This window comes from Alnus glutinosa, chromosome 14 (assembly GCF_958979055.1).
Source record: "Alnus glutinosa chromosome 14, dhAlnGlut1.1, whole genome shotgun sequence".
Lineage (NCBI taxonomy): Eukaryota > Viridiplantae > Streptophyta > Magnoliopsida > Fagales > Betulaceae > Alnus > Alnus glutinosa.
In genome coordinates, this window is record NC_084899.1 from 22808572 (window position 1) to 22821609 (window position 13038).

A 13038-nucleotide genomic window follows, 5' to 3' on the forward strand; every position below is an offset into this window, starting at 1 on the left:
GTTTCAGAGAATGATTCTTCAGTAAAATTAGTGAACAACCTTGGAGAAATTAAGAGAGATGAAGTGGGTTTTCTGTAGTTATCTGCGGCAGATGGGAGAAGGCCACAGTCTGCCATTAGAGCTTGCTTGCTGGTTGTTCCTCTTATCTTCCTCATCATAGCTCAAAATCTTATACTCCCACGGCAAACAAAGAAAAAAATTGACCCAAAATTAAAACTATTTACTTTAAATAGAGAGAGATGTTGCGACTCACCTCAACAAAGTTGTGAATTTTATTTATAATAGAATCTATTCGAGAAAATGGTGGTAGTACAATCAAATCCACCATATTCAGGAAATCTAAAAAAAAAAAAAACCCTTGAAAGAGGTGATCCTGCTAAGGAGAGTTTTACTTGCACAACATTCATGTGCACAACAATTGCACACCAAGATATATTGGGTGTAAGACTCATACATGTGGGTCTCACGTATTTATTGTGCATATGGGTATTGTGAAAAAAATCACTATTCTCCTGCTAAACCTATGTGAAAGAGAGAAGGTTTTACTGTCTTAGCTTTGAAAAGAAACGGCATCAAGAGTCTATTACACATAACGCAACGATTTGCTTAAATGTTTTTTGTAGTGAAATCTCAACCCTTCGTTTTTTCTTACAACAAATGTGTTGTAGTTTTAACTATAGCACTTAAGCCAGATCCACCTTGTAAACTAAATCATTTGCTTGAAACTCCCTTGTAGGCAATTCCATGTATTGACAAGAAAATTTGGCAAAAAAAAAAAAAATTGCTTAAAAATTTGTCGGCATAATACTTGATTGATTTTATTTATTTATTTTTTAATCTTGTATGTTTGAATGGAAGAGCATGTTAGAACAATATAAACGTGGAAATTTTGGAACTAAAGAAAGTAGATCAGAAAACTGTATGAGAATGGCAACTATAAGAGCAGTTTATGACTCTTAAAATGTTATGTGCAAAGTGCGGTCACTGCTACGCACTAGGTGACACTACTAACATATGTCTATTCAAAAATCATTCTAGTTTTAGTAAAAGACAATCTCTTATAAAGGTCAAGAAAATTATTATAGCTTCTCAACGTGGGATAAAGTGTAAGACACAAATAGAAGGAAACTTGAAATTTTCAAATATAGGAGGAAAAACTTAATTTTCATGGAATTATTTCAACATTACACTTATTGTGTTTTCTTGTACAAAAATTAGTTTTTTTTTAGAAAATGGAGGATATAATAAAATATAGTATATGAAGAGAGAGAGAGAAAAAAAAAAATTATCGTATCATTACATTTAATTATTTTAGTTACCGCTCCTGGCTCTGCCACTTGTTGACCTGGACCGTTAATCCAAACAACCTATTCCTAATGAGAGAGTGAACTTTAGAAGCCGACCTTCGAAAGAATAAGAAATGTCGTCGTTTTGCAAATGGGAAGAATCTTGGTAATGTTTTTAGTTCAAGTTTCAATGAACTTCAATGATGGCTTCATAATCAGCCAAAACATGTACTTAATTATAAATTTAATCATTTAATTAATACTTTAACATTGTCTTTACACGTGGGATTGACTACACATAAATTATTTGAATTGAAAATGGAGGATAAACTTTAGAGTTATGTTACGATCGATGCTATGTGTCTTACATAGTTTAAGTACAATCTTATCAATGTGTACGTATATAAGCTTTTGGGCGCCTTCTCCTTGCATGACGATTTTCAATGGTGAGTCGTTATACTTGAAATTTGTATCGAGTTAGTGTTTGAAGTTAGGACCTCAAACTTAGGACCTAATAAAATGTCAAAAGAAAAAAATAATAATTGCTGTAAATTATAAGCATTTGAGAGAATAATATCTGGGTTAGATCTGTGGCATTTGACATTTGATTGCTTTGGCTTAGAATTCAAAATGGAATCATTTGATTTACATGGAATCAAAGCCGCCCGCAGATTATGAACCAAGAAAACAGCATCTTCTTTATAATATGATAGACTGGATTGGATCGATGTACAAAGAATGAAGCAAAGCAAAGGGAGCAAGATCGATTCCCCAATCTATGTATGTCTTTTCATGTAGTTTTATTTGATTCCCAAATCAATAATAAAGTAGGGTTTAATGCCTATAACCGAAAGTGGTCGCGAATCCGTCTTGACAATTGTCGTCGTTGATATGTCATTATTATCGATGAATTAATGCTTTTTCTGTTGCTGATACAATCTTAGAAGTTGTCGAAAATAGGTCATTACTGTGTCTGATGAGAAGTTATCAGATAACTTATCTCTAAGTTTTTTTTTTAAAAATATAAAACATAAGAAGTTAATAAGCCAGGTAATTATTACTTATTTACTTCTCGAACACACTTTGAAAGAAGTTACCAAACCAAATGTTTTTCAAACAACAAAACACCAAATACTTAAAAACAAAAAACAAAAAACAAAAATATTTCAAAAAGCACATGTTTTTTTTTTTTCGGGTTTACATGGAGATTCACTTGTTATTTAAAAAAAATAAAGAAATGATTGCGCAAATTACACTGAACGAAGGGGGTTGTTGTGGCCAAGAAGTGTGACATCGCGGTCGCCTTGCAACAAGATAGAAGGGGACAGGGGTTTATTTTACATCAATAACATGTTTTATGATGAGAATATATATATTTTTTTCTCATTTGCTAAATACAACTCACATAACCATACAACATTAAACTCAAAATTTGATCACCAAAAACCTCATTGTGATATTAGGGGGATGTTCTTTGGTTACCATCCACAACAAGCTTTGGAGTTGGCTTAAGCTAAAAGCGGTCATGTTTGTTAACAATTTTGTTTTATATTCTTATTGTTAGCAAACAACTCAAAACTCAAAATACTCTTTAAAATAATAATAATAATAATAAATAAAATATTAATATATACTCCTAGTAATTCCCTGTAACTCAAGGGATATAATGGCTTGTGCCATTGCTAGATTAATACAAGAAGCATTAATCTACATTGGTACATTCTGGTCCACCAAGTTATCTAAGTGTTTTACGATATCTATAAAATATTTTATGATTTGCTGGATGTTGGCTCGAGTCAAGATCGAGCAGAGCTGGACCAGAATGATGTACTAAATGTTGGCTTGAGCTAAGATCGAGCGGAACCAAACTAGAATGGTCCACCCGATCCCAAAATCGAATGATTAATCTTTCTACTCAATGATGTGAACTTCTCTTACCTGGGTGGCGGGCAAGGGCAGAGCTGTTGGGGAGGCCAAATTGAAAGAAAAAAAATATATATATATATTGGAGGGGCCAAAATTAAAAATTAAAAATTATGGATAATTTTTTTTTTTTTTTTTTTTTTTTTTTTTTTTTGAGAACCTTGGAGCTTGGGGGCAGGCCCCAAACTCTTTAGTGGCTCCGCAAAATATTAAAAATTATATTTTTATCTGATATTTATCTTATAATCCTAATTGTACCGAGGCATTGAAGAAATGATAAGGATGGCTCTGGAGAGAAACAAGATTGGAACGGCATGAATGAGGCATCCACCACCACCCCAACCAACATTTTGACAAACTTCCAGCTAATCAGACAAAAAGGAATGGGCATGGGACCCCAAACCCCCCTCAGCATTCACAAAGAAAAGGACGGCTGCAAAACCTTTTGCCAAATCTAGCAACCATAGTTACCAATAGAAGAAAGGACATCTCACATGGTATATATATTTGAATATTTCTATTTTCTAGGGTTTTTCTTTTCTTTTCTTTTCTTCGTACAAGGGAAATCTCCAGCCATTAATCTAGACCCTACATTTGTTATATATATTGAATGTTCACGTTAATCACATTATCATTTTCTTTTTTAAAAAAGGTTGTTCTTAGTGCCATATTGGTGACCTAATTAATTAGCCCTAAAACGGCCTACAAAGTTTCATTTGTTTAGACCCTCTAACAAAATATTAAAAATATGGGAACCCATAGTTTTGTTAGATGCATTTGAACCTCTCCTAGTACCATGTTGGTGAGTGGTGACCTAAGTCTAACCCTAAAAAGATTTAAAATTTGAGAACCCCCAAAACATATTAAAAAAAAAAAAAAAAAAAAAATTGCTTCGAGTATGCTTCTTTTACTGTATTTCTATTACAAATTGACATGTCAATTCCTAATTGGTAAAATAATTAAGAGTGTATAATGGATAAATCAAATTTTGTTTGATAATTTTACTAATTATGAACTGTCACATCAGTTTGTAATGTAACTTGTTATAAAAGTTACAATACTTCTAATATCACTTATAGATATATTAAAAGGAAAATGTTTATGGTACTGCAACTTTTATTACAATTCCCTATAAACTAATGTGACAGTCCATAATTGATAACATAATTAAGAATGTATGATTAAAAAGTCAGTCGCTAACTAATTAAACTGATAAGTCAAATTTTTGCTCAGTCAATTTACCAATTATAGAGTGTTATGTCAACTTGTAATAGAATTTATTAGGGGCATACAAACGGAGCGATTAAAACCGCTTTAAAATTGCTACCCGCATAACTGTGTAATCGCATAACTGCTAATCGCCTAGGCGGAGGCGGTTAGTGGTTATAGGGTTTGGGAAAAGTAATTAACGACCGCTAGTCGCTTATATATATATATATATTTTGGATTTGTAAAGTTTTGGATTTAGATTTATATTTGTAATGTTTGGGTTTTGGATTTGTTTGTATTTGGTTATTTAGATTTATTCCTATTTTGAATTTTAGATTTTAAATCTGCACTAAAACTGGCCCAAAAGTGGCCAAAACTGGTCTAAAATCAGCCCAAAACCCAAATTGAAAAGCGATTTTATAACCACCTCTGCCTAGCCGGTTAGCGGTTGTGGTTGGTAAAATGCAATAACCGTCTAGTCGGTTAGCAATTTTAGCCAATAATAGCCGGTTATAACCGTTTGTACACCCCTAGAACTTATAGTATATACATATATCCAAAAAGACAAGCAAGAAAGACCATGACCAACTGTGGATATTCTATTTATGCGTGACCATAGTAGTTCATACCCGTTAAGAGCCGTACAAGAGGGACCTAAACGGTAAAAACTGCATGCGCTTCCTCAAGTCTGACTGAGACATAACCTGTCCCAGTCTCACCAAAACATCAATGAGAATCAAGGTGATTTATTATAATCAGACATGAAAATTTTCATCGCAAAATTAGAACACGTCCTAGTGTGTATCTGAACTACTTTGAGAATTTTCTTAAATCATTGAACCACCACCCTATATGGGGTTATAGCAACACTCATATTAAAAACATAGAACCGCTTTGTTTGTTAAAATTTTTCCATTCTTCCTTTTGTTTGTTTTTTAAAAAAAATATATATATATATACAAAAAAATTTTAAAAAAATATATACAAAATTACTTTCACAATATACACATTTTCAAACAAAAAGATACTCTCAAAAAATTAATAAACACAACATATTGTTAGAGTTGCTTTTACTTGACCTGGATCCTCTCTAGTTGCTCTCAACAAGAAAGGAGCGGGGTCCTTATGTTGACAGTTTTGTAATTTCAAATCATATAAAATTACAAAATTGCCCCTCAACATAAGGAACTAGCTCATCTCCGATTGAAATCCAACTAGAGAATATCCCAACGCGCTTTTAATAGGATGTAAAAATCATTCCTTACAAGCGACAAAGATCACTAAGTTTGGTAATGATGTAACTTAATTCCAAGAGCTCCGGTAAAAGAGTTTTTATATTATATGCAATATTTTTTTTATTTTTTTAAATATAAAATAACTTTTTAAAATTATCGTTAAATTAAAATTTAAAAGTAATTAATTCCAAATGACATCTGTAATTTTAAAAGCTGTCATATTTAAATTTAAGAGGATAAAATAAAGATTGGAATCTTGCATGTAAACTTACTCAATGAAACTTGTCTAAGCTTTTATATTAAGAAATAATTTCGTGAATGTACGTGTGGGGTGGGGCAAAAGCAGTAGAAAAGCAACGGTGAGGTTTAGAAAAAGCTTTTACCAGACAGGCAGACAGTCGGGCAGGGATATTACTGTCATTACGCATGCTGGGAACCCGTGCTCCGATAAAAAACAGGAGGAGGTGTCTAAATCATTCCCTACAGAAGAAGCATCTGAATAAAATAAATAAATATCAAGCGTTGACCAGTCAAAGGAACAATAAATACTTTACTTAAACACGTAAAGAAGATATTAGTTTGAAAGGGGAATGCATTGACTAACTGGTTTCCCTTTCTTTGACTAAAGATATTAATATAACTACAAACTGAAAAGGCTTTAGAAATATAAACCAAAATATAAAGAAATAAAAATCTCTTTTAAGTTTTTTTGAAAGAATAATTATAATCAAGAAGAAGAGATGAACATGATCATGATCATGATGAGTTTGATTCGAATTTGTAGTATTTGTCGACTGCGACAGAGACATCCCAAGTGCAACTCAGTCCCTTGGGGATCGTAACAAGGTCTCCGGCACCGAACTCCACAAACTCCGATGACCCTTTGGTGTATACCTTCACTTTTCCTTTCAATAAATAGCATGTTTCTTCCGCATGAAACTTCAGCTGGAACTTTCCCGGTGAGCAACCCCATCTATTTTTACACCCACAAGCACAAAAATGTACAGTTACATAGTGAACTCACACAGACAGAGAGAGAGACAGACAGAGAGAGAGAGAGAGGGAGGGAGTTACTTGGGCCAACACTTGATGTTCAGTTCGTTTAGCCGCGACTCAGATGGGTTTCTTTCGACGGAAATCCTTAGGTTGTGTGAGGAACTTGCTGGGTTGGATTCTGCCGCCATTAAAGAAGGAAGAAGTGCTTGAAATAGGAGCAATGATGAAGAAGATGATAGTACTCTCAATTCTGGAGAGAGAGAGAGAGAGAGAGAGAGAGAGAGAAGAAGAAGAAGGAATCTTTTAGACATGGAGGAATGAGGATAAAAGAGCTCCCTATTTATAGGCAAGGGTTTGATGGGGTGGATTGGATCCTCTCCTAATTATTAACCTTGACCTATCACATCACGCCATGTCATATTCACAAATTATGTTTTATTACTCCTGATTTGAATTGAATTCACAAATCAGTTCATATCTTCTAAGTAATAACATCCTGATCAATAATGTTTCCATCAAATTAGGTGGAATTTATTAAATTTTTTGAATTTAATTCGTATGTTAAATTGACATATATTTTTAAAGTATGTAATTATTATATTATTTTAAGTATATAAATTAGCATTTACGTTAGAGTACGCGATTTTTACATGCATTCAAAATATTTTTAATAATTTTTAAAAAATATAAATGTGAGAATTACATGTAGTAAAAACATATATTAATTTGATAAACTGAATTAAAAAAAAAAAAAAAATTACTCATTCAATTTGAAGAAGTATAAAATGTGAAACATAAATAATTTTTCTTGTAATATATATTGAGGTGCATGTGATAAATAGACAATCATGTCAATTTATCATGCTGGGTTTTAAATTTGGGGCTTGATATGCATGAAGAATATTAATTATTATTCATTGAAATATAAAAATATTATTTAGTGGTATCCGTAATATATGCAAAACATGTCCTTATTAATTAAGACACGCAAGAGAGAAGGAGTAAAACTGATCGAGTTAGGCAAAATGTACCAATTTGATTAACAACTGGAATAAGACTTGGTCAATTAGTAGAGTTTTTTCTTTTGAGTGAGCAGAGTTTTCAAATCATCAGAAAATTAAATTGGATTGGTGCCAATAATTGAGGAAAGTAAGCTATATTAAGAATATTGGCACCAATCCAATTTAATTTTTTCTTTATCTGTTTGAATTTTAGTGATTAAGAATATTTGTATCCCCACTTCATAACATTATGATACAAATCAAATAATTCAAATGGTTGGTTCTTAGGGTCCGTTTGGTTTTGTGATTTCAAAAAGTGCGATTTAAAAAAAAATGATTTTTAAAAACGCAATTAAGCGTTTGGCAAAATTGCAGTTTAGCATTTAAAATCGCAAATTAACTTTTAAAATTTTACGTTTTCAAAAAAGCACCATCTTATCTGCGATTTAAAAAGGCAGATTTTTTGCGTTTTCAAATCGTAATTTTTAAAAACGCAGTTCCCAAACGATTTATATTCTGCGATTTGATTTAAAATCGCACTTATTGTCTACGAAATCGCAATTCTAAACGCACCCTTACTCTTCTAAATTATTTACAAGATAAAACCTAACATGTGACAAACGAGTAATGCTAGAAGGAATATTTATTTTTCTCTTATGTTGGCTTTTAAAATTATTATTAAAACAAAATTTAATAGTGGTTTATCACAAATATAATAATGATTAAAAAGCCAAATTAATTTTACAAGGATATAAGGTCTTCCTTTTAGCATTACTCGTGATAATTAAGCACATATATGTTTACCAAGCCAACAAGATATGCTAAAAGTGATGGTCTCTTAGAGCACTGACATTCGACTTAGCAAATTTATTTACAATTTTAGTTATAAAAAAAAAATTACATTTTCCTATTTTAGTTACCAACTTTTTTGAAACATGTACATCCGACTCTCTATTTTAGCTATCAACTTTCACAATTTCATTTAAATATTTTTTTCAATAATTTTTTTATTCTTTATTTGAGATTAGAAATCATCTTAGAGCTTTTTTAATGTTTTTTTTTTTTTTTTCCACATTCGATGAGTAAACAATGCTTTCCAAATTTGGTGAGTATGGTAGCAACTCACCCAATATTTCTCCAATTGATTGAGCCAAATGAATTTTATTTTGGTATCATTTTCACATTCCGACTAGCTACAATAACATTCGAATCATTTTGGCTAGCCATATGAGAATGCTCTTATATATTTCTAAGAAGTGTGAACACTTACGGATCACGATCTCTATTTGACTGTCTAAAGTCAAATAGACAGTCAAATAGAGATTCCCAATCTGACACTCCTGTAGTGCAGCAATCAATTCCCAATCTGATAAGCCCCCATCTCACAAACCTGAACCCCCGACAGAGACGGCATCTCTCAAACCCGACCCCTGAAGTCTCTCTAACCACCACCGACGGACACGGCCACAAAGGCCTTTGGGAAGACTCTCTGACCACCGACGGACATGGCAACATGGCTCTCTCCGACCACCGACAGATACTGGCGTGGATCTCTGTTTTCCGGCGGGATCTCTCAAACCCACGCCAATGTGCATGAGTTTGAGGAATTTGGCCAGACGTCGGTGTGCGAGGGTTTGGGTCGAGAAATCGTCGAGAATGGAGCTCCTCGTCGGTCACTCTCCCCCCTGCAGGAAACCCTGCTGGGATGTCGATGGAGCTGGGTCAGGAGCCAGTGGAGACGGGATCTGGGTCGAGAAACCAGAAAAACTCACTTGTTTCCTGTTTGGAAGTTGAGAAAGTGTGAGAAAAGTTAAGATTCATGACGGAAAATCCCAAGCACTTGCTAGACCGTGTTTTCGAGTCTTCCCAAAGGCCTTCCAAAATCGCAAAAATTGTCGTCGAAGAGTTAAGCAACGATGATTTTCCGACCAAGACGTCGACGGTGGTTGGGGTATGGGTCGGGATTACTAGGACATCGATGGATTTTTAATTTGATAAAACATCAATCTTACATAAAATTTATGTGTCTAAATTTTTTAAATGATAAAATGACACATGAGCTCTACGTTAATTTGTAAGCTTCTCTTTCTCACTAAGGTATGTAAGTAACTAGCATTTTCCTGGAGCAAATACCCAGAGGATATGAATGATTATTTTTCTGGTCAAAGGGTTAACTGGATAATCAACCTGACATCGGACACCTGGCACTGTCTTATTGGGAAGATGCGCAACTGTTTGACCAAGGAATCATGCTCGTCAAGATACCTACATAGCTTTAAGCTTTTATCAGGCTTTTTCCTCTTGGCTTTATCCATGATTTAATATGTCTTTTGGTTCTGTTGGGAATTTATTTCGCACGTGCACTTCCACGTGCATAGATTGGACCGGATTTCTAGATGGTACTTCATTTTTTTTTGATATTTTTTTTGTGGACGATGTTGAATTAATTTGTTGCCAACGAAATTTGCCAAATTAGTGGTATCTTCGAGATCCACAGCGTCCCATCGTTTAACACGTGCCATTCGTGTCTAATAATTAGTTGAAGTGGTAATAATTTAAAAGGTAATGATCAATAATTGACCAATTTTTGTTAGTATTCTCTCGAGAATAATTAAAATTAGTCTTTACATTTCTCACCATTTCAATCTAGTCTTTAAGTTTTTAATTACAACATAATAACTTTTTAGAAAATACCCATTTTTCAAGTCATTTATTTCATCAACCTATTATTTGAATAAATAAGGAGAAAATACGCTTTACTTCCTCTAAAGTATTATCGCTTTAATTACATAAGTTGTATTGTAACGTCGTTTTTACATGAACATGAAAGATTAATTATGGAGTTTGTGCCTTATTGTTTGTATTCAAATGGGACTATGTTTGTTTGCATTGGGTCCATGTGTTTTAGGTCGAGTATGGTTGCAATAATGAGAGTAGTCACCATGTGAAATGTTATATAAATGATTTATAAGAGTTTTTTACTTTGATGTTCTTTTCACACTTGGGTTGATTTGCACATGGATAGCAACAATTATATTACATGATAGTAGGTGTCATTTTATATCTATATGCGTGCGCACAATTATATATGTAGTTAATAATGTTAGAATAGTTTTCAGTACAGTGAAGCAGGTCTTTGTTGGCGCTTCTCTCGATTGCTGCAAAACAGTACAATAGTAAGCAAAAGAGGTTGTTGGGAGTGCCGGATGGATCCTGCTCCGATGCTTAAATTAGCATGTATTTTAAGAATGAAAATATAGTAATGAGTTAAGGTTCTTGAAAGAAATTTTATCCCCTTTTACCTGATACATTGTGTACCTTTTATAGGGTTTTTAGTAGCTAAAACCTTGCCATTGATCCACGTTCATGTGTTGGTTGAGAGATAATCTCAACTACAGTATCTCAAATATTCAAATCCTCGTATCTTCGGATTTGAATATCTTTTTATGAGCTATTTACGATGGATAACTGTTGCCATCCATCTTACAATTTATTTGAATGAAATTTGGTTGAATGGGACACAAAGTGGGATTTTATCCCCCACAAATAGTAGAGAAAAACTACATTTAATTTTTATAATGTTAACCTCAATCTATCGTTAGGGCTAGGAATGCAATTACGGGTGTACACCACCTTAGACAGACGGTTTTGGGCTCAAATCAACATCCGTTTGAGTCACAGTTCAGGCTATTTTGGGCTTGTTTATGAAAAAGATGTGTTTTGGACCTCTTTATGTAACATAAATCAGCCCATACACATATGATATTTTTGAAAAATGTCTTGCTTCTGTTTTGGGCCTCGTCAATACCACGTACCATGAAAAAATTGTGCTTTTTGAATGTAACATAAGCCTCTTTATGTTATGAAAACGGCTAAATAATTAATAAAACAACATATTAAACATGACAAAACATTAAAACATTCTAAGATAAAAACAAGCCCAGTAAGAAACATTCTAGATCACGTATCGCATTTTTGTCAATTTTTGTTGTTGTTGTTGTTGTTTTCACCCTCGCTTTTTCCAACTTACCAAACAGGGAATTACAGCCTATGCTATTAGTCCATAAGATTAGATTTTGTGGCATATATTTTCTATTAATTACAGCCTATGCTATTAGTCCATAAGATTAGATTTTGTGGCATATATTTTCTATTAATTGATTCTTTTCCATTATTTTTTGGTAGATAATTATGACTCAAAATAAAACAGAAAATTTTTGTTGGACAAACCGCACTCCAGCCAATTTTTTGGAAAATTCAGTAAGTAGATAACGATGTTCTATAACATATTTCACTTTCTTGGTAGCAGAGTAATCTATGGAGAAATACATGAAAAGAAAATGCGTTGCGTAGAACATAAACACAGAAAAACCATCAACTAGCAAATTAGCACCAAACTGAAATCCATTCCCAGAAAATGGCTGGCCTAAAATTCTTTCTTACACCAATATTTTTCTCCGTTTTGTCATGTTGGTGCCTTGGAAATGCAGGGCCACAACTTTATTGTAACGATTCATCTCTAACGATACAATATTGTCTGTTTTTAGCTTATCCGAATCAGACTTCTCAGGAGGTCACTAATCTTTGTATTACTCTCGCAGAAGCACACTTTACTGCGAAGTTCTGATAGGTTTATGGCCATCACGACTTTAAAATGTGTTGTGTCAAGAATGATGCAAATATATATATAAGCACATCTATATTTTCATACTCAAATGATGTGAGACGTCCATATTTTCATACTCAAGCGATGTGAGACGTCGCATTTATCCTACTTAGATAATAGACACCATCAAACCTGGTTTGCTGATGAAAGCAACTCATCCATATTTTCATACTCAAACGATGTGAGACATCGCATTTATCTGCTTAGTTAACTGACACCATCAAACCTGGTTTGCTGATGAATGCAACTTCAATGCATGGTTTGCTGACAGAGACACACCTATACCAGGTAGTAAGAGAAATCTCACAATGGACGGAGATGATGGCCTGTTAAAGATTGTGCATGATTGATGGAGGGAGCCCAAATGCCCAATTCCATTGATTGCCAATGAAGCAGCACAAAACTCCATCGCTACTCTAGAAAATTCGACAGCTTAAAATTGGTAGAAAACATTAATTGAAGCTTTAAAATAAAAAACAAATCCCAAAAAAATGCAACCCCACTGGGTCCAAAAGGCTTACGCAATCACACTGGGCTGAAAGAGTATTGGGCTTATGAACATCTCTGAGCATCTGCTAAGCCCAATGTACAGAAAAAAATGAATTTAATTACTAATAATTACAACACTGATTAAGACCGAAAAAAAAAAAAAAAAAAAACCCTAGCTATGCTGTTTAATATGACCCTAGCTTCTCTAGGATAAAGATTCTCTCAAATTATTT

General features: G+C 33.4%; 1 protein-coding gene across 1 annotated transcript; it reads right to left on the reverse strand.

Annotated features, from left to right (window-relative positions):
• Nucleotides 1-6134: 6134 nt before the first annotated feature.
• Nucleotides 6135-6954, reverse strand: LOC133857865 (uncharacterized). The gene is made up of 2 exons (XM_062293226.1): nucleotides 6728-6954; nucleotides 6135-6626 (listed from the first exon to the last, which is right to left on the reverse strand). Exons 1-2 carry the CDS (start codon nucleotides 6835-6837, stop codon nucleotides 6410-6412), a joined length of 327 nt encoding a protein of 108 aa, XP_062149210.1. The 5' UTR covers nucleotides 6838-6954; the 3' UTR covers nucleotides 6135-6409.
• Between the last annotated feature and the right edge of the window lie 6084 nt (nucleotides 6955-13038).

Excerpts from the sequence above, each read along its gene's own strand:
- LOC133857865 (XM_062293226.1), bottom strand. The coding sequence starts at position 6,837 with ATGGCGGCAGAATCCAACCCAGCAAGTTCCTCACACAACCTAAGGATT. Across the intron at positions 6,627-6,727 it reads AACATCAAGTGTTGGCCCAA|ATGGGGTTGCTCACCGGGAA; the intron begins GTAACTCCCTCC and ends GTGTAAAAATAG.